Below are 25,264 nucleotides of genomic sequence, written 5' to 3'. Positions count from 1 at the left end.
CCTGGGTTGGCTACTTCTGAAACGCATGTGGAGGCTGGTGGCTTTGGCCACACTCAGGGTCCCTGAGCTATTCTGTCCTAGGAACTCTGCAAAGAGGTCACCTTTGCTTTGGGCTTTGGTGTGGAGCGGCCCCACCCTGCCAAGAGCATCCTCACCTGGGAATTTGTTCACTTGACAGCATAGATGGGGCGTTTCTGGTAGCCAGGGGCTCTCCTTGATGTGGGCGTGAACTCCATGGCACAGACAGGCAGCGGGCTAGACCCAAGGCTCCCCGTTGCTCCTTTCAAGCAGGTACAGCCAGCTTGGCAGAGAATCGAAGGACAGAAGGATAGAAAGAGCCACTGCCTGTGCTTGGCCTGAGCCCAAGGGACTTGGGCTCATTTCCAGACTTGCCAGGTCCCTGGGGTCAGGCAGACACCAGGCTGCTAACTGAGCAGCCTTTATTGACCAGTTAAATTGGGGAAAGGGATCACATGAGCTCACCTGAGTTACGTGGTCCGATGCTCTTAGCAGGCAGCCCCCATCTCGAGGAAGCAGAATTAACATCAGAATACAGACGACAGCATCAGGGCAGCCCACAACACCTGGGTACAGGTGCCCACACAAGGCTATTTCCCTTTTAGGAGAACAGGGAGAGTAGCATCATTGGCACTTGTACTGTGCAAGAAGCCTTCGATGGCAGAGGTGTGTGTGTGTGTGTGTGTGTGTGTGTGTGTGTGTGTGTGTGTTGCATGCGGTGTGTATGTATGTGGGCATGTGGTATGTATGCATGTGGTGTGTGTGCATGTGTGTGTGCATGTAGTGTATGTGTTTGTGTGTGTGTGGTGTGCATGTGTGTATGTATATGGGCATTTGGTGTGTGTGCATGTGGTGTGTGTGTGTTGCATGTGGTGTGTATGTATGTGGGCATGTGGTATGTATGCATGTGGTGTGTGTGCATGTGTGTGTGCATGTAGTGTGTATGTATATGGGCATTTGGTGTGTGTGCATGTAGTGTGTGTGTGTATGTGTGTGCATGTAGTGTGTGTGTGTGTGTGGTGCATGGTGCATGTGTGCCCATGTGTGTACATGTGCATAGGAGGGACATACTGGCATAGCTCCAAGACATGCAATTCCACCTCTCCCCCCACCTTCACACCTGAAATCCAAGGAGAGGATGTCCTCCCCTCCCCCATCCATCTTCAGCCAGGTGATCTTTGCTTTATCTGTGCACCAACATGAAATATTGGATATGTGCTCCCTTGGGCACAACCTTCAACTCCCATGCCCACCTGTGGGCTGTGTAGTTAGTTTACTGACCTCAAGGGCATCTGGCTGCCATGTCGGGAATCCAGAACCCCTAACTGGTTAGTCTAGGAACCTGAGGGCAGAGGACTCTGGTACCCTTTTCCTCTTACAAAGCAGGTACCAACCATGGGAAAGACTGAGTGTGGGTTGAATCATGGTTCTGCAGGGTGTCTCTTCCTGAGAGTCATATCCAGAGCTACATGGATACCTGCCCCCAGGACGGCCACTGACTCTGGTCTTGGTGCTGCCACCCTAGGTCTCAAAACCAGTGGTGGCTACCATGTCATGATATCTTTGTGTATTATGGTGTGGTGTGGTGTGGTGTGGTGAGTGGTGTGTGTGTGTGTGTGTGTGTGTATGTGTGTGTGTGTGCATGTGGTTTGTGTGATGTGGTGTGTTATGTATTTATATGTGGGTGTGCATGTGGTTGGAGTGTGGTATGTGTTTATATATATGTGTGTGTGTGCATGTGTGTATGTGCACACATGTGGTGTTTATATATGTGTGTGTGTTTGTATGTGTGTGGATGCACGTGTGGTGTGCGTGTGTGTTTGTATGTGTGTGCAAATGTAGGCGAGAGGTGAGCCTTGGGTATCACTCCCCAGGCGCTGTCCTTGTATTTTGAGTCTCTCACTTGCACCTGGGGTATGCTATAAGCTGAGGACGCTAGACTGGGCTGTCTGTCCGTCTCTGCCTCCCAACACTAGAATTATAAGCAAACATCACCATGTCTGGTCTGTTACATGGGTCTTTTGGATCAAATGAGGCTCCTTATTCTTTGGTGGCAGGCACGTAACCGACTGAGCCATCTCCCCAGCCCCTGCTGTTTCTTCTTGGAGCAGGGACTCTGTGGTTTTCCCTTTATTGCTTCACCATGTGCTTCCTATGCGTTTGGCCCGGTGTAGCAATGCAGCTCGGGTTTACTGGGGCTCCAAGCTTCTTCCTCTGGGGGCTGGGCTGAGCCATCATCCTAACTGGGTAGGTGACTCGGTTTCCCCATTTCTTTGTGAGAGGCTCGTGTAGGAAAGAGCAGCCTCTCACTCAGAGAATATTAAATCCAGTGTGGACCGAGCCCTCGCCGTATGTTGCTCTGCCACACCTTTGTTGTCCCTGCAATTTGCAGCCACCTCTTGGGAGCCCACGGGCAAGAGCTGGCTTTGGAGACTGGACTGATTTTCAGGATGCCACCTTATCCCTGGACAGATTTTCTCACAAGTGTACCCTATCTTGGTTTGGGGGCTCAGTGTATAGGTTCGGGCTTTATCTCTGGTGCCCACTAGCTGAGGCTTTGAGGGAGTGAGGCCACGTGCTGAGACAGTTCCCTTCTCTGTAAGCAGGATAGTAGTTACTCTCATACCCATTCAGACCACAGAGATGAGCTGTCACATGACCTCTGGCTACGACTGTGCCAGCCCTTTATATGTCAGTGGAGGTACAGAGAAGCTGGCTGAGAGAACTGGGCATGTGCTCTTGCTCCTGTGACCCTCCCTCTCCCCTCCTCCCCCCTCTGAGGACTAAAGAGTCTTTGGCCAAGTGATGACTGCTTGAGTCCATCCCTGACACAGTGTGGGATTGGCTGGGAACTCCTGCAAACACTGAGCCCATTTACAGAGCCGGAAGGAGTCGAGGCCACTGGAGCTGGGCCTCCTAGATGGGAGAGGCTGCAGCTGACACTTCTGACACAGCCCTAAACGCTTAGCTCCTTTGTCAGTTTCCAGTTCTCTTGCATGTACACCACACACACACACACACACACACACACACACACACACACACACACACAGAGAGAGAGAGAGAGAGAGAGGGAGAGACAGAGACAGAGACAGAGAGACAGAGACAGAGAGAGACAGAGACACAGAGAGAGAGAGACAGAGAGACACAGAGAGAACAAAAGCCTCCCAGGATATAGTAAGGCAAGTGTGGGTGCCCTGGTTCTTCAGTGTCTTCTGTGTGGAGTGACGCTCTGCTCTATCTCTGCAGAACCAACATCATGGTTGTAGAATTGGTGAACCTGGTTGTCCTCCCCTCCCTCGACACCCCCCCAGCCCAACACACACACACACACACACACACACACACACGAACACAAGCACACCGGTGCACATACAGCCCAGGTCTGGGGGCCACCCTGTCTGGAGCAGGCTTCTCTGTGCTCCTGCAGACAGCACAGGTTTCTGGACTGGAGGAGCCCAAGGGGTTAGCCCCAGAGGGGAAAAGATAGCTGTGTTCCAGGAAAGAGCTGTAGGGCAGACAGGTGGAGCTGGCCTAGGTTCTAGAAAAGTCTGGTGCAGTGCTGAGAACTGACCACACGGGGGCAGCACTGAGACTGGGAGAAGCGATATGGTCCAGGTGAGGGCTGCCAGCACCTAGGGAAGGAGGGGTGGAGAAATGAGCTTGGGAGATTCAGCACTGGACTTGCCGACTGGCTGGTTGTCAGGAAAGCAGTCTGTAGGAGTGACCTCAAAAGCTTTTGACTGATGGCGATCTGCTGCAGGGGGCTGAGAAGTGAGATTGGGCTTTGCACTGCGGCTGTGCAGTGTTTGGGGTGCACAGATCAACAGATCAACAGATGAGGTAGAGAGAAGAAGGGAGAGGGAGCTAACCATCTGGCAGCCAGGACAGGGCATCTGTGGAGATGATCAGGGTTTGGAGGAACCTTCTGAGGACCAAGGCAAGGCTAGAGGACGAGGCTACAGTTGCCTTAGAAGCCCTGTAGTGGTGATCAGAATGACTGTAGGGTTCGTGTGAGAGGTAGGCAAAGAGCCTGAGCATGTGGGTGGGAGTGACCAGGTGGGCATGCAGATGTGGGAGGCAGGTGGTCAGGGTGGTGTGATGGACAGACACCTGGGTGGGAGTGGCCAGGTGGGCATGCAGATGTGGGAGGCAGGTGGGCAGGGTGGTGTGATGGAGAGACACCTGGGTGGGAGTGGCCAGGTGGGCATGCAGGTGCAGGGGGCAGGTGGGCAAGGTGGTATAAAGTGGACATGAGTGTTATTTAAGTCGGGGTGAAGGGGGCTGTGTTAAGAGGGAGTGGGAAACAATTCTGGGAAAGAGAGACACACTGAGGAGCAGCCTGGAAGCCAGAAGGGTGCTGGAAGCCAACATGGTGACCCAGGACAAGAGACCCCATTACAAGGTTAGGAAAGAGACCAGAGTCAACCCCATGGAGGAAGCGGATGACCCTGGGGAGGGTAGAACTAAGTAGGATTAGGTCTGAGGGAGAGGGATTAGGTCTGTGCGAAGTCTTCCCCTCCACTGGCCCAAACCCAAACCCTGGAGGGAACTAGCCTTGACCCCCAGCCCAACACCCTGTCTATGTCATCTCTGTCTCCAAGCGCCTCAAAGCTGCCGGTGCTCAGATGTGCACGGATCCACTGTCAACTGTCCTCCGCCACCAAGGGGACCGTGTGCACCTAGCCTATAACCCTCTCCGCGAACCCAGAAGTTATGTTCTCTCACCTCTCCTGCTGTGTCCATCACCCATTCACTTGCTCTGGCTACCTTTCCCTGTCACCCCACCTAGAACTATGTCAAATCCCGCAAGACCTAGAGATTAGAAATCACAGCAGTTCTTGCTTTTCCCAGAGCCCCACCCTTCCTGGACACCCGCTTCTGCCCTTTGATGGGCAGCATTCTCCCTAACTTCCTGGAGGCCCAGAGCTTGAATTCTGGTTGGCTGGCTGGCTTATTACTGTACTACGAGGGTAAAGTCCAGAAGCCTCCACCGAGAGATGCCAGGAGCCAGAATGAGCCAGTTGAGGGCCTGGATGTGTGGGCAGCCTCTGTCCCCACCGTTCATGGCCCATCCCCCTGCTTATGCTGAGGCGACTTCTTCATGGGGGGGAGGTGGTCCCAAGACAACATCACAGCCTCGCTATGGGTCGCTGCAGGTGACTCGGTGACATGCGTGAGCCCACATCAGTCTTGGTTAAATGTCGTAGTCGTCACGATCTAATTCCTCCGCTTAGCTGCTCCTTCTTTGTCCCTCGCTGACCTAAGCTCTAGGAAGAGCCTGGGAGGTCCCCGATGCCGGTCCCATGAACGGAACAGATGGACAGAAAGGCAGTGGGGTGGGGCGGGGCAATGCATGGACACCAATGCTGGGTTTCAGACTACGAGAATGTGCCAGGGAGAGGTGCTGGCAGAGCCATGCCCCCTCTCCCATCCTCTCAGACAGACACCCGCCTTTGCTGTTGGGGTATGCTTAGCGGTTTAAAAATTCGTGTGAATCACTGCAGCTCATAGATGGTGCGTGCCAAAGAGATGGAGGAGCTGCCTGGAGACCCTGGATCTGGAAGGCTCTGCTGCGTGATACCGAATTCCAGACAGTGCTGGTGGAGGGGTGGCCTAGGCTTTGTGGTGGGTCCTGTAGACACATGCCCAGCAGCCTAGTGGAGCTTCTGGGGGCATGTTTCCCGGGTTTGAGGTGTGGAAAGTTCCACATGGCCCTGGCATGGGACCGGGCAAGGCTCTGCCTCATCGGGCAGAAGGAGGGTGCTGTGTGCATACCTCTAGGGAGGCAGCCGTTCCCCCCATGCACAAGTCGTGTCTTGTTGACATTTCCATCCGTTTAATCATAGACTCGGGGAGACTGTGGGAAACACCATCAGGATGGAGGTCTCCAGCTAGCACACGGGCGGGAGAGGTGGCTGTCTCCACGAGGCCAGGGGGCTGTCAGTCACTAACCCCAGGCAAGCTGAACCCAGGCTCAGACATGCCTGCAGGGGAGGACTGGGGATCCAGAAGCCTTCTTACCCTTAGAAGAATCCACACAGCTTCGGCTGGTGTTTTGGAAGCAGGAGGACCCTGACTCCCCATCCCTCAGTGCTGGGCTCAGAGCAGAATGAGTGAGATTTGTCACAGGGTGGAGGAAGGGGGCCCAGGGGTGAGCCATTCCTGCAGAACACCGAAGCCCCACATAAACAGATGTGGTCACAAGGCCATGTCACGCATGCCCATGCTGGACGGGTGAATGAATGCCTCTTGACCCCTACCCAGAATTATTGCCCTAGTAAGAGAGCTGGAAATGCCATGGGGCAACAAAGCACTTGCTCAGGGGCTGGGCCTTAAATTGAGGGAATGGTGTTGGAGCATAAAGGAATGGAGACTGCCCTGTGTGGCCTGAGAGGCCACAGCGTATGATGCTCTGGCAGCTAGCTCCTTGCTCCAGTTCCTACCCCAGCTGCTTCAGTGAAAAGCCAGGGTAGGCCATGATTGTCCTGTCATGATGTGCAGAGGCCAGGGCGATCTTCAGAAAGAAGGAAAGAAAAGGGGAGGAGGGAGGGAGAAAGGCAAGGAAGGGAGAAAGCAAGAAAGGGGAGAGAGGGAGAGGGGGAGTGAAGGAAGAGAAGAGAGAAAGAGAGGAATAGAGAAAGGGAAGGAAAGAGGGAGGGAAGATAGAGGAAGGGAGAGAGGTAGGAAGGGAGGGAAGGAGAGGGGGAAAGGGAGGGATGGAGGGAAAGAGGGAGAGGAGGAAGGGAAGGAAGAAGGGAAAGGGAGGGAGGAAGGGAAGGAGAGGAGACAGGAAGAAGAGGGAGAAAGTGATGGAAATAAGACAGGAAGAAAGGGAGGAAGAGTGTGGGGAAGGGAGGAAGTAGATGCCTAGACAAGGTCCTCTTCTACAGAGGTCACTGGATTTGGGGGCAGGAGTTGTGCTCCAGACTCTCCAGTTGTCCTGTGTGGTCTATGAAACCATGTTCCCTCTGTGCACAGCAGGGAGCAGGGTGAGAACTCTGACCTTAAGACTCCCGGAGCAGGCCCCTGCTGTGTACTTGGGACCCTGGTATCATCCCTGTGAGCCTGGCTGAGGAGAAGAATTGGCTGAACTAGGATGACTGTCAGAGCTGCTATGGGCTCAGCATGACGTTGCTACACAGGAAATTCTCCTTTGGAAAGGGCATGATGAATCCAGGGTATGGAGATGCTGGCCCCCGCCGGCCAAGCAGATGAGCCCCTGGCTGGTGGCTGTGAATCGGGGACTGATCGGTGACTGTGGAGATGGATTTTAGTTCTTATTGGCTGGGGAGATCTGGAAGCTTTCCTGTGGGTTCTTAGAAGCGCAACAAGAGGGCAGTGCCCGGTCAGTATCCAACACACCTGAGGCCCTGTGTGCTACCATGCCCTGCTCTCATTTCTCTATGTGTACTGACTTCTGAGTCCCTCGGTATCACCACCCCACATCACCTAAGTGTAAACTGAGGCAGGGAAGTCACGGGAAGGGCTCTGTGTGAAGGAGGTGGGGGAGACAGGTGATGACACGGATAAGTTGGAAGGGAAGCCCAGAGCACCCAGAGCGGCTTCAGGAGGTAGGGTGCCTCGGCTGAGGTCAGCCTGCATCTCTGGGCCTTCGCATTTAAGTTTGACAGGCAACACGTTCAACAGGCAGGCTTTCCTGTGACTGTTTTTATTAGAGAAATAACCACCTCTCTGGAGAATTGGACGTAATGGGCCCTTTGTTGCTAAGCACTGGGTGTGGCCAATCCACCTCTGTGGTCCATCTTGGTGTTCTGGGTGGTGACAAGGGCTATTAAGGAAGCTGTGGTCAGAAAGGAGTTGGTGAGGAAAAGTGCCTGCTCCCGACCTTTAAAAATATGTTCTGTGTGTGTGTGTGTGTGTGTGTGTGTGTGTGTGTGTGTGTGTGTGTGTAAGAACAGATCGATGAGATCGTTTATGGGCGGGAAACAGTTAAGATGTGAGATGGGAGTCGTCGAGGTAAAATCATAGTATCCAACGTCTACATGTGAGGGCAGGAGCCCGAGAGCAGGAAGGCAAGAGTTTCCTTGTCTGGTCAGGACAGGAGAGTGGTGGAGAGGAGAGGATGAGGGGGAGGCTCTGCCCTCACTCCAGCACTGAAGCGCTTGACTGACTATGGTTAGGTCTGTGTGGGTATTTCAGGGTCTGTTTCCCTCAGCCACGAGTTTCTGGGCATCCACTTCCGTGCCACGTGCTAGTACAACCAGTACACATCCGAGAGTGAGGCCCCAGCTGCTGTTCCCCATGTCCGGTCCCCTCGCTTTATGGCCCTGCTCAGCTGGCTCTGGAAGCTTTGCTCCTTGTGAGCAGACAGCCTCTGTCCCTTCCTCACTGGGCCTTGCATTCCTGGGCTGGTGCCGGTGTGTCAGTACGGGGTGACAGAGCTCCTGGATTCTGGTGTCCTGGTAGTTGGAGCAGGGTTATTCCCTGTGAAGAGCAGCCATGGGGTTTCTTGCTTCCAGAGTCTTGCTCCCACAACCCTGCTACAAGTTATGCATGGGTTTCATCCCACTATACAGAAGAGAAAATGGAGGCCCGGGATAGATGTGAGCCCATACCCCGTTCTTCTCCTGCTCCCACTACCCGCCTCCCTGCCTGGACGCTGCTCACTCTGGACTCATCTGTCAATCTAGCTCAGCCAAGACAGAATGCTGAAGGACTGGGCTGGTATCGGTCATGCCTCTTGACGCCCAGGGTAGACAAGAGACTCAGGGGCCTTCCAACGGGAGCTTAGGGAGCTAGAGGACCAGTTGTGGGTGTTCTGTGCTCCATGAGCCTCTGCAATGGAGGTCACCAGCTTGCTGTTGTCACCCCAGGGCCATGAAGAGACCAAGGGAAACAAGGTGTGAGTGCTGAGGTCTGAGCCTCAGGAAAGAGAGTAGAGGCATTGATGATCATTTCCAGCAGGGGTGACTGGATGCCCCCAGCAGAACTATCTGCAAGAACCAAGAAGAGGCCCCTGAGACTAAGGGAATAAGAGCTTCCGGCCTTCTCTGTAGAGGGTGGGGCTCACAGGGACCCCATCTGCCTGAGCCCAGGATAGGTCTTACCTCAAGTGCTCAGGCCCTCTGGACAAAGTCCACTGAGTGGCACAGAGCCCTGGCAGTGGGGGTTGCGGTTTCCTCAAACCCTCATCCTCATCAGAGCTATTGTCCCCCCACCCTCCACCGGTGGCCTGGACACTGGAGGAAAGGCCACCCTCTGGCTCCATGATTCCCCCATTCCTCAGGACCTCTTCAGGTCACGCCCAGACACTCCACATGCAAGTGTAGGCGCATGTGTGCCTCCGCCGCAGGCCGGGCATGCCCTAATTAGCCCACTATCTTGGAGTTCTCATTGAAAGCAAAACAAACCAAAAAAAGTTTGGGTTTGCCCAGGTTCTTCCCTGAGGCCATGTGGGTCTTGTCTGGGCTTCCGGGGGGCCTCTGGGTCTGGGGGACCCCTGGGCTTCTGTGTAGACCTGCTTAGGCCACTCTGACAAGGCTCCTCATTTTCAACAGCGTGACGGGAGGCAGAAGTGGGGGGCCGGGCTGAGCACCACCGCCTGGTAATGAGCAAATGGTTTTCTTCCCGTGAGCCTCAGGAGGAGGGAGCCCTGTGAGGAATGAACGTCTACTACACGTTCCAATCAGAGGGGCCCTTGCTATCTTTGGGAGTCATGGCAGACACCAAAAGCAGACTGTGAGCAAATGGGAGGTGCCCTTGGGAATATAAGAAAAGCGCAAACACTGGAGAGCCAGCATTCACTAGACAAGGGGATGGACAGTTCTACTGAGCAGCCCAGAGCCCCCGTGGAGGCTTATTTCTCCAAGGGCCTCGGGTTCGCCACACCAGCCAGGTCCTGCACCCTGGTACTGAGGGCCTGCCTTCTCGAAGCACCAGGTCCCTCCTGCATAAGCTCCCACAGATGCTATCGCTGTTCCTTTTGGTTCAATGACTAAGTCCTTGGCACCCACCTCCAATCATTGAAGAATGCAGACAAGTTAAAATATGAACCTCACTGCCGTGGGCCTGCACCCTGCTTCTGAGCAAGCGAGGCAGGGCTCCCTGCCCGTCAGGGATGCCAGGGATTGGGCATGGAGGGGCTGCTGCTGCCTTCCACGGGTGTCACCACTTCTTCCAAAGCCCTTTGCTGGGAAGACAATGAACCCGGAGTTGCAGGAAGGAGGTGGCCCTGCAGCTCCATCCTGGGTCTGAAACAATGTAACCAGGTTCCGGGATGCCTGGAAGACAGGAACCATGAGGTAGAGCGGTGGTGCGTTTCTCCTCATTCCTAGACAGCGGCACCAGAGAGAGTGTCCTTCCTGACCATCACTTAGATGTGTGAAGCTCTCATCAGACCTATCACACTGTTGTTCATTCATTATTCATTCATTCATTCACTCACTCATTCATTCACTCATTCTTCTGCCACTTCGTTCTGACAGGAAACGCCTTAAGCAACCATTCCGAGCCAGGATCACGTGGCCCAGGTCAGCACCACTCAGGGAATGCAGTGGGTGGGATCCTGTGTCCACAGAGTCATCTGTCTGTGTGTTCTTCTGTGTCTGTGGGACTGCCTGGGTCCGCTAAATCCTTTGCACCTTCAGAATCCCTGTGTCTGTGGGGACCCGTCTCTTTAGCTTCAGCATCTTCAAATTCTAATGAGCAGGAATCCAAAAACATTTGGAAAAAAAATGCATTTATACTGAACATGCACAGACACGATTCTCCCCATCCCTTAAGCAGTGTGTTCTAATGGCTACACGGCATCTGCAAGTGGGGTAGATTTTGTGAGCCAGCCAAAGATGTGCGTGTGCAGGCTGTGTATAAATACTACGCCATTGTCTATAAAGGGCTTTATTTAAGGGTGTCTGTGGGTTCCCTGGGCCTGATCTCTCACGAACGCTGAGGGGCACGTGTAAAATGGGTACCATGTATGGAATTCTGAACATCGGTAGCTGCTTTCCCACGGTGAAAAGAGGGTCAGAGCTGTGGCTCAGTACAGGAGTGTTTGCCCGGTGTGTGTGAGTTCTGGGTTCAACACCCCCAGTACTGGAAAACAAAACAAGAAGGAAACTGGTGAATGTAATCAGAAATTTACTCCTGCCAATGTAGGGTCAGCACTGTGTGCATAGAGCGCTCGAGATTGGAATACTCTTCACACACCGAAACCCTTTGTAGCCATTGTTCCAACCTACAGGACTGTGTGACTCCTTACATATTCACAGTTCAGTCGGGGTGTAGGAGAGATGCCTTCCAGAGGAGAGAGCATTATGACAGGTCAAGTCCAACAGCATGCAGGTGCTTCCGCTGCTGTAGCCAAGGCTACCCCCTCTGAGTTCGGCAGAGACTGTGACAAGACCAAGGTAGAGGCTTCCCCCTGAGAGGCTGGGCTGTGGTCAGCGGCCTGTGGGAGGATTCTGAGAATGGAGGTGCTTGAGTGAGGGGCTGTGCTGGGCCAACCACAGTTCTGACTTTCTGTCACTCAAACTTCTACAGCAGCAGGAGTAGGACCGTGACCTTCCTACCAGGAGTCTGTTGGCAGACCTTGGGGTGGGTGGGGTCTCCTCAGCCTAGATACCCCACAGAGTGGGAGGTTTATGGCCTGCCTCTTTCTGAAGGGGACCAGCTGTCACATCCCATGCTCCCTTTGAATGGCCTTGGTGCTGGGAGAGATAAAGATCAGGTGCCTTCCTGTTTTAGGCAGCGTTATTAAGATGTAATTCACAGAGCATACAATCTTCTCACTTAAAACATACAATCTGGGGGCTGGAGAGATGGCTTGGTGGTTAAGAGCACTGACTGTTCTTCCAGAGGTCCTGAGTTCAATTCCCAACAACCACAATGGTGGCTCACAACCATCTGTAATGGGATCTGATGCCCTCTTCTGGTGTGTCTGAAGATATCGACAGTGTACTCACATACGTAAAATAAATCTTAAAATTTAAAAAAAAAACCATAAAATTTGGTAGGGGTTATAACTTGGATGGCAGAGTGCTTCTTGCCTAGAGTGTATGAGACCATGGGTTCAATTCCCAATACTGTAAAATATGGGTGCCCTGGTACCTGTCTGTAATCCCAGCACTCAAGAGGCATTGACAGGAGGATCAGGAAGGAGTTTAAGGTCAGCTTCCTGTATAGTGAGCTCCAGGCTAGCCTGGGCTACATGAGACCATGTCTCGAAAACTAAAAATAACAAAATAAGCAAGTAAATAATGAAATGTACCACCCGGCAGTTTTTGTCTGAACAGATGTGTGTGAGCATGGCTTCTAGAACATTCCATGCCACCAGAGAGAAATCCCGAGTCCTTCCATTCTTGATGTGAAGCCTTGCAACCTTTTGCCTCTTCTCTGCCTGGCTTCTGCCTCTCTGCATTTGCTGGTTCTGAGTGTTTACCTACATGAAGTCACGCTCTCTGTCTGCTCAGAACAAGGTTCTGAATCCCATCCACATTGTTACTATGTTACCACAACCCTGTGGCCAGTGGTAATTCTAACGTGTTTGTTCACTTCCCTAGGGTAGGGGTAGGCAGATGGGGCAGGTGGCCTGTGGCACAGGAAGTTGGAAAGGTGTGGGAAGGACTAGGGGGAAGATTTAGTGGTTGGACTTTGTCCTACAGACTCAGTCTCTCTGTGGGGGGTAGTTTTATACTATGGAAACTTTGTTCCGCTATACAGGGCTATCCACCCAAGTAGAGCCTTGCATATTGGACGAAGGTGTGTCTGAGCTTCCCCAGTGTCCGGGAGCTGGAGCCTCAGAGGAAATCTCTGCCTGATTCTTAGAGGCTCGGAGTGCAGAGGTCACAGTAGTGGCAAGAACTTGGGGTTAGAGAGATGGCTCAATGGTTAATAGCATTTACTGCCTTTAGAGAGGGCACACCTTTGGTTCCTAGAACCCACATGGCAGCTCGCAACTACCTATGGCTCCAGTTCTGGGGGATCTGATGCCCTCTTCGTAATTGAACTTGGGGTCATACCCTGTGTCCTGGAGCCAGGTTTGACCACCTATCCTCAGTAAGCCAAATGCCACATTAGGAAGTGGGACAAAGAGACCACTCAAGTTTGGCTTTAGGGAAGAAGTTGCTCATCTAACACCGGGTCGAGGTGTGGGGCAGACCACTGGTGAACTGTCACCAAGCTTCAGTCTTGGTGGGGGCAAGTTGTTAGAACTATGTGAAGCCTCTTTCCGAGAGACAAGCTTCCCTCCTGGGGCCTTTTCCTTCTCCAAATATGAGATTCCTGGAGGGAAACTCTCACTTCTTTGGGGTCCGTTGTTTTAAACTCCTGTAGTCAGACTCAAGTTTGGATTACCTTCATTTCTACCAATCCTCTTAGATCTTTCTGGCTGGCTTCTGCATAGGACACACGTATGCTGTGCACACACACATCCAGGCAAACAGTCATACACATAAATAAAAAAATAAATATTTAAAAAAAAACCGGGGTTGGGGATTTAGCTCAGTGGTAGAGCACTTGCCTAGCAAGCGCAAGGCCCTGGGTTCGGTCCCCAGCTCCGAAAAAAATAAAAAATAAAAAATAAAAAAAAAAAAACCAAACAACCAGGGTTGGAGAGATGGCTCAGTGGTTAAGAGCACTGGATGAACTTCCACAGGTCCTGAGTTCAATTCCCAGCAACCATGTGGTAGCTCATAACCATCTACAATGTGATCTGGCGCCCTCTTCTGGCCCACAGGCATAATGCAGGCAGAACACTAGACAGAATAAAAATTTTAAAACAAACCAACAGCTTCTTCTACTGTCTCCTGAACTGCTCTTCCTCCTGTTGATCAGTCCTTAGTAGGACCCTTCCTTCTGTCCCCAGCCCAACAAGGTCTTGGCCATCCTTGTCGGAGAACACTTCTTGTTCTGAGACTTCCAGGAGGCAGGCTGGTGGGAGGAGATGTATGTGCCGAGGTTCTGAGGCCTCTCTGAAGCGTGCAATGGGGGTGGGGTAGTAAAGGGGCTCTTGGCTCTGTCTTAGCACACTTCCACAGTCTAGTCTCCGCTACATTGCTGGTCAGTTGGAGCTGCTCAATCTGCCTCACACCTTTGGGCTCCTCATCTGTGATGTGGGAATAAAGACGGGGCCCACCTCACACCTGCTGGGGGAAGGGGGGGTCCATCTGAGCTTGCGGAAAGGTTTGTTGGCACAGAGAGAATCGATTAGGCGTCTACAATTAGGGACCCGTTCTGGTCACAGTCAGCCATTGAGTACTGTCTTCCCAAATCCCGCTTGCCGTCTCTGGGTGTAGACTGAATAGTCCTCCCATTCATAATTTGTTGAAATACCCAAGGCAGGAAGGCAAGGCCTCCTTAAAGCTCCGGGGAAAGGTGGCCTGTCCTGGGGTCCCAAGGGCAGAGAAATAAGGCTCCCGGAGCTCAGGTTCAACGAATACATGATTGGAGGCATGGGGGCTGCCTGGGCTAGCCTGGGAACCAGCAGGGATGCTTGGAGGAGCTGCTAACCCTGGGGGACAGGGGAAGTCATTATATTGGAGATAAGCAATCGCCTAAACAAATTCCTGTGGAGGTGGTCTCTCAGATCTCTGGGGACTGAACCACTGCAGCTGAGTCCATCACTTAGAGGGCTGTGTCTAGGAATCATATCTGACCTTCCAGGACACCCATGTTCCAAAACCTCGTCTGCTCCCACCCCACCCTTACAGCCAGGCTCCAGGCTCTCAGGTCTGTTCCAGCCTCTGAGCTGACCTGGGAACACGGTGGAGCCCAGAGGGGTCTTGGGCTGGGAGCTTTCCCAACCAAACAGCTCCTTTCCAGGTAGGTGTGCAAAGCCCCAATTCACCTTGCTGGCAGCTGGGTGGATCCCCAGAAGCCCTGGCACCCGGGAGGCGGACGGAGAGGGGCAGGCAGCAGAGGTGAATATGCGTTTATCCCAACACAAGTAGTGGCCTGTTGGGGTGGGGTGGGGGCCCCAGGAAATATTTGGGATGACTTGGAGCCGGCTGGCCCTTTAAGGCTCCTGTAACAAGACACCTCCCCAATGGGACAGAAGCTGGGGCTTCCACCTTAGCCCTTGTTTCTCCCCTCCCTCCTCCCCCTTCCTCGACAGGCCCAGTTCAATTTGCTCAGCAGCGCCATGGACCAGATGGGCAGCCGCGCGGCCCCGGCCAGCCCCTACACCCCGGAGCACGCCGCCAGCGCACCCACCCACTCGCCCTACGCGCAGCCCAGCTCCACCTTCGACACCATGTCTCCAGCGCCTGTCATCCCTTCCAACACCGACTACCCTGGTCCCCACCACTTCGAGGTCACCTTCCAGCAGTCGAGCACAGCCAAGTCGGCCACCTGGACAGTGAGTAGCTGTGTTGCCAGTGGACACGTGAAGGGAGGGCAGCAGGGTAGAATGCCACAGTCCCGGCACTGAGGTCTGACTGAGCACACGGGCTGTCCACACGGGGTTCCCACCTGGCCAGAGCCAGGAGGAGCGTTGAGCGGGAGGCGGGTCCTGGGGCTGGGCAGTGTGGGTGTGGCCACCCCTCGGACTTGTGGCCAGAGTCAGCCAGCCTCCCAACTGGGTCCGGAAAGGTCGGGGGTGTTGGTGCCAGTGAGGTCCGTGGGGCAAGGAGAGTGGCCTGTTTTGTGCTCAGTGCCTTGAAACTGGTCTAGTCCTGCACCTCTGCTGGAAATGTTGGGAGCCCAGAGGGGCCCTCATAGTTTGCTGGTCGCAGATTCGGGCTTTATCCTCATATCTCTCCATGCGTTGGTTTGCAACCGGATCTCTAGGTGCTGAGGGTTCTGTCCTTTCCCTGGTGCCTCTAGGAGCAGCCTGGCCTGTGGCTGGGATAAGCTGATGTTGGTAAAGTCCCACCCATACACTCGCTAAGAGTTGGGCAGGCAGCTGAGTGCTTTGACTTGCCCAAGGTGGAGTCTGTGCCCATTGCATAGTCAGGGAAACTGAGGCATGAGAAGGGAAAGCTGTGTGCTCCAGTTAACACATTAAGTGAATAGACGCTGGGCTTGGGGACACATGGCCGTAAGCGTCCTTACCCACTGAGCACCCAGGGTCTCTGTGGGAGACAGGGATGTGGGAGGAGCTGACTGAGACGCCAGGATGCTGGTCTGGGCACACAGGGCATTGGGTAGGGAGGACAGGGACCCCTGAACCTGGGACAGTTGGAGGTGCCCTGGGGGAGGGGACAGGGAACCCTGAAGGTGTGACAGCCAGAGGAGCACTAGGGGTTATCTCTCCAGAGAACAGAAGATGCCACAGTCCATGCAGTGCAAGCTTTGTCTCACCCCCACTTCCGAACAGGAGCCTTCCTCCCGAGGCTCTTCTTTAAAGACTAAGCCCCACAGATGTGGCTCTCATTCTCTTTGGAGACCGAAGAGCCGGACAGAGCCAGCCCTCGTAGGCACCCACCGATGTCAGTTGAGCTGGACTGGCTCTGGTCTCAGGCCTTGACTTCCTAGAGTTTCTTTTGGCTGCTGTTCTATTAGGGCTCCCCAGCTGCTGTCACCAAGTGAAGGTTCAGCCCAATTGCTGGCGCTCTGAGGGGCTTCAGTGGGCCAAGAGGCTTTGGTTACCTGTGATGCTGGGTCACTGTAGGCCCCGGGTGCTCCATTCTCCCAGACCACAAATTATTGCTGACTGAAGGGTGGTGAAGTGACAAGGTTCTGGATGAGACAGGAATGGTATAGTACACAGCTCTTACTCCTGTCCTGGGGCAGTGGAGGATACAATCCAACATGGTCTCCTAAAGTTGGCCTTTGTGTAGAACTACGTGCCTAAGGCCTGTTTCGCACTGCCTGTAGTTTGGGGGTGTTGAAGGGCACCTAAACTCTTCTTCCACCTAAACTGAGTGGCCTGGGGTCAGGCCAGGAAGCCCAGGAGACACACGGGTACCTCAGTCACATAGGGCTCTCTACACTGCTCTTCTACTTCCAAATGCATCCCCTCACTCTGTCTTAGAGTGAGGCAGGGTCCCATCTGTCATAAATGTCCGGTGGTGTCTGGAGGATGCCGTGTACGGGTTATTCCCTTCCTCTTCCTTGCCTGAGGGTGCTGATGGGGTTGGTCTTTGCCGTGCCCGTGGGTTCAGATACCTCAGATAGCGGGGGTTGGTCTTTGACAGGGGCAGATAGATCCCACTGTACTGCATTCCCCCTCCCACTTGGGTCCTCTGCAGTCCCCTCTGAGGTGTTTGACATCAAGTGTCCCATATGATGGTCTGTTTCCTGCTGCCCTGCTCTAACTGTCCCCATGAAGTAGTCTGGTGGTATGGCCAGACAGACATACCAGAGATCAGAGAAGGCTTGGCCTCCCAACCCGACCTTCACCCGGTGCCAGGGCAGCCCAGCTGAGCTGTCAGGCGGGAGGATGCTACTGCCTGCCCTCTCCCAGCCCTGTCACACAGGGGTGGAGGTGGGACCAACATTGATAATGAGATTTTTGGCACCTTGGCGATCTGGGAGCAGACACCCGAGGGTTTTTCTCGATGCCGAGAGAAGGGGCTGGCAGCAGTTGCTCTCAGCTCTGGGGGTCCAACTGTGTGGGTGCTGCCCAGACTTGCCACCGAGGCCCCTGCCACGCCACTGGCTGGTAACTGATAGATAATTCATATTTTTCTCAAGTACAATTCCATATTGACTGCTGCCTCCATTCCTCTCAGATTGGCAAAATCACCCTCCCTGGCCTCCAAGTGACCACAGCTGTTAATGGGGCCTTTGCACTGGAGCCATTGCTTAAACCACTGTGGGACTCTCTGAACCCAGAGGATCTGCTTGTCGTGACCAGCCTCCCTTAGCCTGAAAATCTGCTGGTGCAATAAGAGGTGTGGGCCTTTAGGTTGTGGCCCTGCATGTTTGTACACATATGTGCACCTATGTTTACATACATGCACAAGGTCCTATATGGCCTGGACACCTAGATACACAGGTGTGTGTGGTGTATGTGTGTATGTTATATACCTATGAGCACACGAGGATGTAAACATAAACGTGCTCATGGACCTACATACATGGGTACACAGATATACCCACATATACCGGTAAACATGCAGTCATGTGTGTACATATGCACTCACATGCGCATGCCAACAGATGTGGACAAGCATGTGAGCACGCACAATAGTCTCCCTGGTTGCTGCCCTGGGGTTCTGACAGCTTCTTTCCTCAGAAAGGCTACCAGACAGATGGACTGGCCAGAAGAGGGCTTGTGTCTGGTCTCAGGGTCCCTCAGCAGAGGAGGAAGTGGGACAAGGTCCTTTACAGCATGATGAGATGGGTGTCAGGCTGCTGTCCAGCACCAGCTCAGCCCCTTCACGCCGGCTTTGCCTCACTGAGCGAGACGGCCGTTTGCAACATTGGAGCCACTGAGAGACAGAGTCCTGCGGTTAGGCAAGAGGACCTGCGTGGACGGTAACCCTGGCCTGGTGTGGTGTCTGTAGAATCCCAAGGGCAGGCTGTGACACAGCCAACCTACTACAGAGGCAGCTGCAGCGGACCCCAAGAGTGAGTGCATGCTTGTGAGTGGCTTGGCTGCCTGGGAGCATCACGGACAGACAGACGGCCTGGACATGGCCCCAAGTGACCTTCAGAGGTGTGTGTGTGTGTGTGTCTGTCTGTCTGTCTGTCCATCTGCCTGTCGATCTGTCTGTCTGCGTCTATCTGTCTGTGTGTCTGCATCTGCCTGCCTGCCTGCTAGTCTGTCCTGAGAGAGAACCCCTACCCACCCAGCCACCCAGCAGTCCCTAGAGGGAAGCACAAAGCCTCTGTGAGGGATCCCTGGGGAGTGCAGGGCTGAGTCAACACCAATGGATTTTGAGCAAACTTTCCAGCCCCCTCGGAGGTTTGCAAAGCACAAGAACAGAGGAGGTGCCCCAACACGATTGTGGTGTCAATTGCGTTATCCTAAAAGTTTATGGAATGCATAAATGGAACTAATACCTTTGACTGGCACGGGGAGCAATTATGTATATTTAAAGCCTAGAGAAGAGTTCTAACAATGTTTATTGTGGAGATGAAACGTGAATTATTAGGGGAAACAAGAGCACTTACGGAGAAAATCGCAGCAATTGCTCATCTTGTGTCTAGCTTTGCCGGAGAGGACCGGCTGCCAGGAGGCTGTCCCCGGCTTGGGTCTGGGCTGGGTACCTGCATTGGAGATGAGTCTCTGCTCTCTCCATCCACTGGTGGCCTGAAGGACTTTGGTCCTCAGTAGGCACAGAGCCTGGAAACCCTGAACTCCTGGATTCAACCACAGCGGGACACTGGCAGGCTGGTCCCTGCAAGGATGCTCCCAGCTGAATGGTCACATCACGTACCTCCAGGGTTCTAGCAGGGGACAGGAAACAGGGCACCTTGGAGGGTAGGACTCTCTCCTGTGGTTTCCGGGTCAACGCAGGATTGAGTTCTAATTCACGTGTTACAAAGAACCATCTGTTTTTCAGGATTGGCTGTGTGTACTGTGGAGGAGGGGTGCTCCTGGTTCACTCCCCTGTTCTCCCCTCAGGAGAACTGGTGTGACCCTGGAAGGCCTAGAGCTAACCCTTCCTCGGGCCGTCTCACATCATCTCACGCCACACTGGGGAGAACTTTACAGGAGAGTGGACAGAGACCCGACCTGAGTGGGGTTGAGGAATTTACAGGAGAGTGGACAGAGACCCGACCTGAATGGGGTTGAGGGAGACTCCCTAATCCCTGTACTCAGTGCAGCTGATGCGGCGTGACATTTCAGGACCCCAGGTGCCATCCCTTAGCCTGCAGTAGACCCGCGTGCCTCCTTTCCCGACTTACAGATGAGGAACTCCGAGGGCAGGTCACCCATCAGCAAAGGGCAGAAATGAGATGGTGGCCCCAATGGCACATCCCAAGAGTTTGTGGAACTCTCTTTCTATCTGCCCTGCCCACTGCTCCAATTCCTTAGGGGTGGTTCTGGGACCCTAGGAGCTCGATAGTAAGGAAGTTCTGACACTCAGAGGCCCCACCTCCCCTGCCTCAAAGAAGGGGAGTTTGGCTTGTTCCTTAGCACCTAAAGAGCTTCCATCCACCCATGCTGGCCGGAGAGACACGCTGTCTGCCCACCATCCTCCCTGAGTGGATTCATAAATGCTATCTGATTAGAATATTCTAGAGGTGACCAAACTCCAAGATGAGGAGGCCAGCCAGCTCCTCATCATTTCTTTTGTTGATTCATAGTACATTTGCCCTGCCGGAGGGAGCCCTGCCTGCGTCTCAGCTCTACCAACGCACTTTATAGCCAGGAGAGAGGCCAGTGTGGGGGTGTCTGTCATAGGCTAAAGCTAAACGGGGTCTGGGTAACACAGCAAGGTGAGATCCAGGGCTGAACGGTGAACTGAGTTTTCCATACCTGCACCCTCCAGGCTGATGGTAGGCTATAGGGAAACGGCCCGAAGACACTGGCAGGCTGGTGTCTGCGTCTAAGGATGCTCCCCAGCTGAGTGGTCACGTCACATACCTCCAGGATGCCCTGTCACCTCCTCCTGGGAAAAAGGTCACAGCCACATCCAGGACCTTTTGCTCTTTCATGGGTTGGAGTATTCCAGGCTTTGAGAGCTGTAAGGAGAGACCCCGCCACTACCACTGATCAGTACAAGAAGTCACAGTGGACCAAGCCCGTTTCTCCAAGACCAGAGAGCAGGCTTCAAAGTCGAGCTGTGTGGTACACTTGAGGGCAGAGAAGCTCTTTGGAAAAATTGCTGGTGTGGCAGAAGCCATTCAGTGACCCAGATCCCACGCCTGAGTACCTGCCTCTCCACAGCTGTCTGTGAGGCACCAGCTCTCATGGTGCTCCTCTGTTCTGAACACCCTGGGAGGCCTCCTGAGCCTTAGGAGGGTGAAGCGGGGCCGTGCCATGCCCTGCACTGGGGCCTGGTTCCAGGGAGGCTCTCACTCTGCTGAGCTTTGCTCAGTGTAGGATCAGAGATTTAGACCCCAGAACGTCCCTGTCCCGTAGCTCCAAGGAAGGTGTCTAAAATTCAGTGACAACTTATATTCTTTTTTTTTTTTTATTCTTTTTTTCGGAGCTGGGGACCGAACCCAGGGCCTTGCGCTTGCTAGGCAAGTGCTCTACCACTGAGCTAAATCCGGAACCCCGAAAACTTATATTCTAACAAGCTACTGCCTACAGCACTGAAGAATGACTCCTTCACACACACACACACACACACACACACACACACACACACACACACACACACACACGTGCACATACATACATGCACACGCCTGCATGCATGCACACACACACTCACACATACATGCATGCACACCTTTGTCTCCCTGGATCCTAGCCATCACTAGAACCTGAGACTATGGAAAGTCACAGGTCCTTAGAGAGAGAACTGGCTAAGATCAGTGTTTCGGAGGGCCACAGCCGGAGTGGAATGTGTGACTGTCCTGTGATACCCTTGCCATCCTCATGCTGACGAGGTGGATCCTGACTGTGGGAGCTACAGTTGGGTAGGGTAGGGTAGGGTAGGGACGGGACTTCACCACTGACAGTCAACAGGAGATCCATGCTGTGCACAGAGCAGGCTGGCCACTAGCCTCCATGTGAATGCCTGTACTGGACAGTCCTGTGACCTGCACCCTAGCTTTAATCTCCCGTGGGAGCTTTTTCCCAGAGGCTGATGGCTGGTGGCCAGAAGAGAGGCTAAACAAGGTTGGCAGTAGCAGGCTGCCTGCAGGAGTTGCCAAGGCACAACTCTCCTGCTTGCTGGGTCAGGAAGAAGGGTGACAGGGGCGCGCTTTGAACTCACAGGGAGGGTAAGGCTATGGTTCTTTGGACTGGGTCACATGTTCTCAGACTACACTCTTCTCTTCCTGAAGTCCCCAGATGGGCCCTGGGTCCTGGGAAAAAATTAGATGTCTACGTTAGAGTTAGGGTGGTGACAGGACCTCCTAGGGATGTCTCAGAAACCCCTGAGAGTGGCCCTCTGTAGCTGGTGCATCATATAGCAAAGAAGGTCAGCTGCACTCAGCCAAGCAGCTGCCTGGAGCCTCCATCCACCCTCATGACTTGATGTCAGGGGAGACGCTTCCCAGTAAGACCAGGGCAACCCCATCTGGCAGCTTCCTCAACCCCTAGAAACACAACCGCAGCCCAGAGCTGCCTGTCTTTTCTGGCTTTGGTGTTCTACTTGGTCACCTGACTGCCCTCTTACGCTAACCCAGTCTGTCTGGACCCTGATCTCAGGTCTCTGACCTGGTAAGTCTGATAGAAACGAAAGACCAAAGATGGAGGTGTTGTTGGGTCCTGAGAGGACAGAACCAAACTGGAACTCACTTCTAAGACTTCTGTAACTGCCCACCCCAAAAATGTGTGGAGACCCCTCCCTACAGCAAGCCAACAGCGTCATAGCAGCAGATACAAGTTAGCACTGTGTAACTCTAGGACCCTTTAACACATTTCCTCCTGCGGTGCTGGTGGCCCCCAACCATAAATTACTTGTATTGCTACTTTGTAACTGTAATTTTGCTACTGTTATGAATCACAATGTAAACATCTGATAAGCAGGATCTCTGGTTTGTGGCCCCTGTGAAAGGCATCATGACACACGGGTGAAGAATGTCCGCCCTAGATAGTTGTAAGACTTGGATGCCTGGAGGTCTAGTCTGATACCTTCCTCACAGGGAGGGTTCTGTCCCCAAGGCTGTGCCCCTATGGGCACCGCTGCCTAACTCAATGTTTCTGACCCCTATCCTTTAGGGCTTCCAGTCTGCTCCACTGACTCTCAGGACTCTGCAAACCACTTGTCTAGTTACCTGGGCAGACAAAGAGACGCATGGGGCAAGGTGGGGTTGGGTAGGAAGTGTGAGACAAGATGGAGAAAGGATGTGTCTTTCCCAGTCCTCTCTGGCTCTGCTCTCCCTGGGCACCATCTCCAGGCGCCTCCACACTCTCAGCTGTCCAGGAGCTGACCAAACCCTGTCCTTTAAAATGTGTACAGATGTTTCATTATGTAGCCATGATTAGTCTCCTGACATTGGGGATCTAATTGATCTTCGTCTGTGTGGTAGCCTACCCCACCCCCCCACATCCTCTGTGCTCCATCCCAAAGGCTGGGGCTGAGGTGTTGTGTGTACTGCCTGGATCTTTCCAGGGGGTGCTCAGGGAAGCAGTCCCTAGCCCTCAGCCTTCAGCCCTCAGACTGTCATTAGCATGTGAAAAGGCAACGATGCTTGGACAGATCTCTGGATTTTATGAGCTATTGACCAGAAACTAGAGGTGCACAGCTAATGCAACATAACTGCTGGCTACTGACCTACCCCACCCAGATCAGCTGGAAACTTTTAGAAACAAAGTTAAAACTTTGCTAAAATGTCCAGGTGAAGGGTCAGAGTAGGAACCCTACAGAGAAAGAGGCACAGACAGGGCCCGTGTTCTCTCTCTGGTCTCTGTGTAGCGGCATCAGCTGAGCCTTCCTCTCGGATTCCCAACCACTGCCCTCTCCTACTCTGAGATGAGACTATCCAGCCCTCACACATAGGTCACAATTTTCTCCCCAGCCTGTGGCAGAATCTACTGGAAGGTTCTTGGCTCCTGCTGAGGCTAAAACGGACCTCAAAACCCCATGACCTGGGGCCCTCTGACTTCCCAGGCCTAGTGCAAAAAAGTACACTCTGTCTCCTAGGCCACCAAGGTGCCCATATGGCTCTTGCTCAAGGATGTGTGGGTCAGGCTACCCAGCTCCTGAGGAGTGCCCCAGCTAGCTTCTGGCCTGCCTCTCTATAGGGGAACAGACTATGGCCTTCCACGCGCAAAGCAGTCAGGCTTCACATCTGCTTCCCCAGTGTCCTTTATCCTTCTCCAGACCACTGCTTTCAGGAATAACTGCAGTCTCTTTCCTGCACACTTGGCAGGGGCGGGCACTGGAGCCTGGGCCCTCCAATGATGGGTTTATAGAACATGGACTCTCCTTGCCCTCAACCTGCATCCTGGAAGGAAGGTGCCAGTCTGGGTGACCATTGCCTGAGCATCATTCTCTCCGTAAAGCTGAGTTTAGAACCCTGCTCTTCTATCAGGGGCCCCGAAGCTGTGTAAGAGCTCACCCCTGCTCTCCTTCAGATGATCCCTGAATGATCGAGGAAATGAACAATGTTGGTAGCAGATTGTGCCAGCCAAGGCCAAGATGTGCTCACAAAGCGGCTGCGCCAGAACCTCTTCTTGGATGATGGGATCCCTGGGTCCGCTCCTCTTGCAGTAGCATTTCTTGAAGAGAAAGGAAAACACAGTGGGGAGCCACACTCAGGACCCCTGTTCCTCCAGATTTGAGACCCTGTGCCCTGCTCTGTGGATCTGTCATAGGGAGAGTAAAAGCCTGAGACCCTGGAGCTGATTCTCAAAGGGGTCCACAGCCCCGGAAACCAAAAACTCGCACGCACACGTGTACACACACACACACACACACACACACACACACACACACACACACACTATATAAAAGTGGGCAATGAAAAAAGTATTTTTGAAGAACCCCCACCACAGTCTTTCGTTCTGAATCTGTCCTAACAGATTCGCCCAAGCTGGTTAACGGTATTTGCGGTTTGCAAGATACTACATGTCCCGGGAAAATGACAGACAAGTTATTATCACCTTCCCACTGTCCTCCTGCCCAAACCTGCCTGTGCCGGGCACCCAGCTGCCGGGAGCGGGTGCGAGGAAATTAACAGCCCTGTGCCGCGCCCGCCCCCGCCCGCCCTCTCACCCACCGCCCTGCACAGGTCCTGCCAGGCTAGGGGCTTCCAGCCAGGGCCGGCCCATCTTGGACTGTGGGGGGGAGGGGGAGGGGGAGGGAAGGAGGAGGGGTCAGGAGAGCAGCCGTGGCAGAAGGGACGTCTACTCCGCTCCGATGTTGGGCAAAGTATTTCCTGCAAGCCCCGCGGAACACACGCATCCGCGCAGGCAAGTCTGGACGGCGCTGTGTCAACAGCCGAAGATAAATAAGATTTTATCAGCTCGGAATCTGTTGAAACACATCCATCTAGCGGTTCTAGGGAAGGAGAGGCAGGAGGAGGGCAGCAGGGGGGAAGCATCCCCACGTGACATCCTGGAAGCAGAGTCCGACCCTGAGGACTGGCCCCATAAACTCTGCGGAGGAAGGGGAGCACTGGCAACTTCCTACTCTCCCGGATACTCGGTATCCTGGAGTCTCCCCCCCCCCCGTCCCCCACGGCTGATCTTCTGAGGTGTGGGGAAGCTTTGGCATCTTTCGCTGAAACTCCCCACCTCTGGCTAAAATGGATTACCACAGATTTAACC

At 53.7% G+C, this 25,264-nt stretch overlaps 1 protein-coding gene across 4 annotated transcripts in view; it reads left to right on the top strand.

Annotated features, from left to right (window-relative positions):
* Positions 1-25,264, top strand: part of Tp73 (tumor protein p73) — an 82,240-nt gene that overhangs the window by 41,771 nt on the left and 15,205 nt on the right. For all 4 annotated transcript variants that reach the window (NM_001108696.1, XM_087550162.1, XM_087550163.1 and 1 more), the window contains one exon: positions 15,092-15,334. In NM_001108696.1, the coding sequence (NP_001102166.1) occupies positions 15,092-15,334 (243 nt within the window). The remainder of the gene's footprint in view (positions 1-15,091; positions 15,335-25,264) is intronic.

Source organism: Rattus norvegicus, chromosome 5 (genome assembly GCF_021556685.1).
Source record: "Rattus norvegicus strain SHRSP/BbbUtx chromosome 5, alternate assembly SHRSP_T2T, whole genome shotgun sequence".
Lineage (NCBI taxonomy): Eukaryota > Metazoa > Chordata > Mammalia > Rodentia > Muridae > Rattus > Rattus norvegicus.
This window is presented reverse-complemented; position numbering and strand designations above follow the sequence as displayed.